The sequence below is a fragment of the Egretta garzetta genome, unplaced genomic scaffold (assembly GCF_000687185.1).
Source record: "Egretta garzetta isolate BGI_Z169 unplaced genomic scaffold, ASM68718v1 scaffold504, whole genome shotgun sequence".
Classification (NCBI taxonomy): domain Eukaryota; kingdom Metazoa; phylum Chordata; class Aves; order Pelecaniformes; family Ardeidae; genus Egretta; species Egretta garzetta.
In genome coordinates, this window is record NW_009259535.1 from 1456414 (window position 1) to 1462413 (window position 6000).

A 6000-nucleotide genomic window follows, 5' to 3' on the forward strand; every position below is an offset into this window, starting at 1 on the left:
CTGCTTTTCTGAGCAGTTTGTGGGTGGGGTTTTGGTTTGTTTTTGTAAATGTTTATCACTGGTTCCAGTTAACTTAGCTGTATTTGCAAGAAGCTTGCCCACAAGCTAGAGAGTATCCCTTCTGAGTGGTTCTAGATTTTATCTGCTTGTCAAAAAACCTGCGCTATGGCTTGGACCTTACACATGTTCTGAAAAACTGAGCAAAAGAGCTACTCAGGTTTGTGCTGGAGCTCACTCTACAGATTACAGAGCATTGTAATCTTTTTTTAAAACAAAACCAAGCTAATTTCCTTGATAACTCTTGATCATTGTTAAGTATATATATTATTATTGTATATACATATGTATATATGTATGTACACACACCTGCATTTGTACGTATATATTTGTATATAGATTAGTAAGTCAATGTTGTTGGCAGTACCATGTTAATGAGTTGTATATTGCTTTCCTGTTACTCCATAATATTTAGTTCGGGTTTGTGGAGTCCTATCAGCAATCCCAGCAGTCCCGACTTCACGCCTCTCAATTCATTCTCTGCGTTTGGACACTCTTTTAACTTAACTGGTGGTGAGTTTTTTCTTTTCAAATATTTTCCATATTCAAATACTGGTAAAGAAATGGTGTGTCTCCATTCCCCTGGTCTGAGTTCCCGTCCCTGCCCCCAAAAAGGATGACTGTGTAGGAAAACGTGTTAAAAATTTGGTAGTGCATTCTGTGTTTCAGCCTAGAGGGAGTAAGTGGAAACTCTTAGAGTGATTATTGGGCTGGAAATACTTAGGTTTGAAGTTTCTCGGTTTCAGTAAAATTTCTTGATATTTGTTTTCCTCAGCCTTCCTCCCCTCCGTCCCTCCCCCTGAAGCTTTACTGTAGATCTCAAAAGCGTGCCCCTGGGCCTGTGGTTTCCTGAACACTGTATGCCTGCATAAAACCATTGCTCTCTAAGTGAGGCAATGGCCCATCCCTCGTGTTGCTTTCCTCCTGTGTTTTCCTCTGGCATTTGTATAGCTGCCTGATGAACTGATGCATACTAAACCCAGACATTAATTCTTGTATTTAAATGTTTAGGTACACGTTCCATAAGTGACTGTTGAGATGAGGGTTGATGCAGGCAGGCTATACTGTAGGGCACGGATGCTCTGCATACTTACTCTAGATTTGTATGCCGTGTTTGGGGATGCATGGTATTTTTTAAGGTGTCTGCAAAAGATGATAAGCAAAGCCAACTTTGTATGTGGCATTTGCAGAGTGGATTGCCTGTCTACTGAAAGAACAGGGGTGGTGTCTACTGAAAAATGCTGGAGGTCTGCAATCATCAATAGCAGCTGCTGCTGTGGGGTTTTCATCTTCATCGGCAACACTCGGCACCGGGCTTGAGGGACTGCAGTAAAATGCCCGAGATCAGTTCAGGGGGGACGGGGGACAAAGGCCAACCCAGGAGCACTGGTGCTGCCCTCTCCTCATAGCAGAGATGGGGTCTGGGCTGGGGCACAGCCAGTGCCGCCTCCCATACCAGGAACCAGCTGGGAAGGGAGCGCTGCAAGGTGAATGGGTGCTGCTGTTACGAGTGGCTCCTTCTGCCCCCAGTCCCTTACTCCACCTGCAGTTAACTTGGTGGGAGGAACTGCCAGGACTCTCAGTGTTGCTGTGCTGCTGCCCACTGTCCTGACTGCTTTTGGGTAAATAGTACCAGGACCCAAACAAATCCCATAGGCTGATACTGAAGCGTATAACACTTCCCCACGATAACCATGACCCTAACTTTGTAGCCGCTGTCCGATGTAGGGCACGTGAGATGAGATCTGTATTGCTGCGTGACCTTTTCTAATCTCAGTTCTTGCACTGCAGCAGGACTGGCTAGAAAAAGATGGGAAATAACTGTGAAGAGTATTAGTCTGCTGTGGTTCTTGGAAAAAGAAGAGGAGAAATTTACTCAGTTTTATTTCATTTTGTTTTTAGAGGTTTTTAGCAAACTCGGTTTAGCTCGATCTGCTTATGGGCAGGATGTTCAGAGAAACTGGAGTGAATTCAGTAATGTTCCATCATCCATCTGGGACCCTTCAGCTACAGATTCTGTACCCTCCTGGCCAACAAGCTCGAGTTCCCCGACTCATACAACTGCAGTAAGTATTCAGTCCAAGTACAACGTTTTAGTACTGTTACCAACCTGTTCTGTATCTGCCATCTAATTTCATTTAGAGGCTTTTTCAATTTGGATGAAAAAAGTCAAGAATAAAGGCAAAGGGAAGCTGTATGTATTCATCAGTCTGGGTTAGTTAAGTTGGCATGGCTGTTGGACAAAGAGTGATTAGACCGCTCACTTGTGGATGATGAATCCATGTAAATTGCTTCACATAAAAAATATTTCTCCCGAGAGCATCTTGCAGCACTTAGAAAGGTCTGTTCCATTCCCACATGCTTCAGAATCGTGGAAAGAGCCGTTCTGCTCCTGTGCCATGGCTGGGCACTGCCTCTGTCACTTCCAGCTTGATGGACAGTTGCAGAATAGCCAACATGGTAACTTTCAGACTTCGATTCTGCTTCCTGAATCCAGTATTGCACCTACTCATAAATTGACAGAAGGTCAAAAAAACCCTCATCTAAAAGACCTCAAATGTATTCTTTTCAGCTTAGAAAAAACACTAAAGGACTAACTACTAATTTTGATGGAGATCCTGAGTATAGCCAAAGAAGAAAAAACAGCTTTTACACAGATTGTAGCGCTGCTCTCTCATCCTTGTGCCTCTCTATCTGTCAGAATAAAACTTACACCACAACAGCTGTCTTCAGTGCCAGCTGAAATCGTTCATCTTGTCTTCTGAAAATGTTTTTGTAGTGAGTAAGAAGCAGTGTTTACTTCACCTGGTAGCAGTTCAGATGGAGTGGGGGAAGGCAGGGGGCAGGGGAGGCCGAAGAAGGTCACACGGCTTCTTATAGACACGCGCTCACTGATCCCGCCCCTGTCATGCGGTTACAGCTGTAGCTGGAACCTCGCTAAAACTACGTAAGGAGAGATTTTTGCTTTTTGGTCACATTGGAGGGCAGATTTCTCAGCATTTGATAGAAGGAAAGATTGAGGACAACCAGAACAATCTGTTTAGCTCCCAGTCTATTTCCTGGCAGCTTCTGAAAAATACCTGTAAGTGTGCTTCAGGGACCATCAAGACAGAAGCCAGACAAATGGTATAGAAGAATTGCCAGTCTCTCCCTTGAAATACTTTGACTGGGGGGGAACATTTTAGGGCCTTATTCAAGGAGAAGATCACGTAATAAACAAGAAGCAGCAAACAGACTGAAATGTTCAAAGCCTTTTTAATGATAGGGTTGTTTTTTGTTTTTTTTTAAAAATGCTTATGGTGAGCCAGAGCAGGAAAACTTGGCTGTTGCTACCACTGTACCTCCTTGTGCTGAGTGCTAGGTGAGAGAGCAGGTACCAGGGCAGGGCCCTCCCCTTTCCTCCTTTCTGGCACAAGAGCCAAAGCCGTTCTTGCAAACAGCACTTGCGTGGTGCCCTCTGTGCTACCCTCTTTTCTGGGGAGTCAGTTTTGATCGTTTTCCTTCCTTGCGCCTCTTGCTTTCCAATTTTATGCATAATTCTTTGCTTCTGTACTAAATAGCATTTGACATCTGAGTCCCGTCTCCCCTCAGGCCTTGTTGCATTGCTGGTACTTCTTCCCAAGTTTCTTTCTATCCACAGTCCCTTACTCTTCTCTCCTCTGTTTCCCTGCTTGTAGTTCTGTCTGACAGCCACTCAGTACCTCCCTCCACCAGACTTGAAAGGGAGCAGCAGTCTAAAATCGAAGGTACCCTTCTCTGATGCTCCTTTCCTGGTTGCTTCTACTTTATCAGCAACGGCCTTTCTGTCAGGCTCTCCCAAACGCTTCTGGGACACATAGGAATAGTTTCTGGCTCTTGCCCACGGGAGGAAATAAGAGTGGACTTTCAGTGTGTTAGGGCTGGTGTCTGAGCGGCAGAATGAGTGTTTCCTGCTCTAGGCTTAGTAGTCTAATGCTCGTAGAGCTTAAATATAACCATTTGGTTATATAACAGTAATAAACTGTGACCCTAGTTTGGCTCAACTACTCAGTGACACTGGGGAGTCCTTAATGACGTTGGGCTGGTTAACCCCTGCATGTGCTCACTGTCCAACCCTCATTTACCAAATTCTTTGAGGACCCTTTGGTGATGTGTTAGTGTCCAACCAGTTTCAGGTATGATGAGACAGAGTGTATCTTCTTCGTTCCAGGGGAGAAAGTAAAATCCCGACCTGAAGACATTTTCAGACCTTACCTTGTTTTTCTTTTCTGAAGGGATTTTTATTTTAATCTTCAGATGTAGAGTACATTGATACTGTTTAACCTTTAAGTGTGCATTATCTGAGGGCTGAGATCTTGGGAAGGGATGCCCTTTCTCCACCCAGTAAATCCAACCATAAGGATGTTTGTACCTTACAGCATGTACTCAACAAGTCCACTGCCTTTTTGATGTATCAAGTTTACTGTATATTTGCAAATTGAATTTACAGCACACGTACATTAAAACTACTGGTGCTGAGGTATGTAGTGCGTTAAGCCTACGTGTAGCAGGTTCTGTGCTAATATTAGCATGAAAGTTATGCTAACCTTTCTCATCTCCATCTTTGGCTGCTTCCGGGTATCGGTTTCCACCACACCATGGGCTAGATTCCTCTCCCTGTTGGTTGCTACTGTTTGGGCTTTAATAAAAGAGTTGACAAAACCTGGGCCTTGTTAATTTCTGCGTGTGTTCTCTATGCTTGCTGTACCTGTCCTATAGAATCATGGAATGTTTTGGGTTGGAAGGGACCCTTAGAGGTCATCTAGTCCAACCCCCTGTCCTGTGCATCCCAGATGCATTTGTGACATGTGTTGCAGCACACCGGCATCTGCACCATGGCCGTTTGTCAGAGACTTCCAGATGTCTTCAGCCAGGACGGGCTTACAGGAACTCCCTGACAAATGGCCAGTTCTCCAGTCCCCCCTCTCTTCATCTGGAGAAACTTTGGATGGGGGAAAAGTTAGATACTGGGAATACAGGGAGGTACAGTGGGGCTGAATGCAGGTAGGGTCATCCAAAATGTACAATTTTTAACAGACACTTCTGAATACAAGGAGATAAGTTTGCCAACAGCCAAAAAAGGATCAAGGAATGGATTTCACTGCCACTTTCCATTACAACTTGAATTTTGTTGTTGTTTTGAGACTTGAACCATGTTTATTTACCTCATTCTAACTAGTTTAATTAAGCTTGAGCTTTTTGGCCCTCGTGTGTTAAAACTTGAATACTAGTAATGCTTAAATTAGTAACTATATGGGGACATATAAGCTCAAATGAAAACAGCTCAAAAGCCTGGAATGTAAGTGCGCTCTGCAGCCCATTCAGTTACCAGACGCGTTTGGTGACCGTTAGTAGCGTGGTTCCTCTGGGCAAGCTCTTGCAAAGGGAGTTCAGAACTCCAGGTTGCAGTGAAGACGGAAGGGGTCCCACAGCAGGCTTGCTGCTCCTGAGATATTTTTCTTCCGGGGGAGCTATAAACAAAGTGAAGATAGAGGTTACCGAACTGCTACTCACCTGGCTTTTTCTTTACTGCAGTCGATCCTTGGCAACCCAAGTGGCCTGTGGTCCACCACTCCATTCAGCAGTTCCATTTGGTCAAGTAATCTCAACAGCGGCCTTCCCTTCACCACTCCAACAAACGCGTTGTCAGGCATTGATCTCATGGGTAGCGAAAACTCCTCCGCTGCTCCTCCTCCGCCCGCTGCTGCCACCATTGCCAATCCCGCTGAAGACATGGGACAGACCTACAATCCTTGGAGAATTTGGAGCCCGACGATTGGAAGGAGAAGTTCAGATCCTTGGTCTAATTCACACTACCCTCACGAAAACTGAAGTGAAACAAAAGGAAAGAACTCTTGTCCAGGTCATGATACAACTCTGAATGCAAATTTTTGAAACATCATTTTCAGGCTGTTGCTGCTCTTT

The 6000-nt window shown here is 44.6% G+C and overlaps 1 protein-coding gene across 1 annotated transcript in view; it reads left to right on the plus strand.

Moving 5' to 3' along the window:
* The window catches only part of TMEM131 (transmembrane protein 131), a 91528-nt gene extending 85534 nt beyond the window's left edge, over positions 1 to 5994 (plus strand). The window contains 3 exon segments of the mRNA XM_035893198.1: positions 473 to 570; positions 1960 to 2123; positions 5611 to 5994. Coding sequence (XP_035749091.1) covers positions 473 to 570; positions 1960 to 2123; positions 5611 to 5907 — 559 coding nt within the window. The 3' untranslated portion in view covers positions 5908 to 5994.
* The last annotated feature ends 6 nt before the right edge of the window (positions 5995 to 6000 follow it).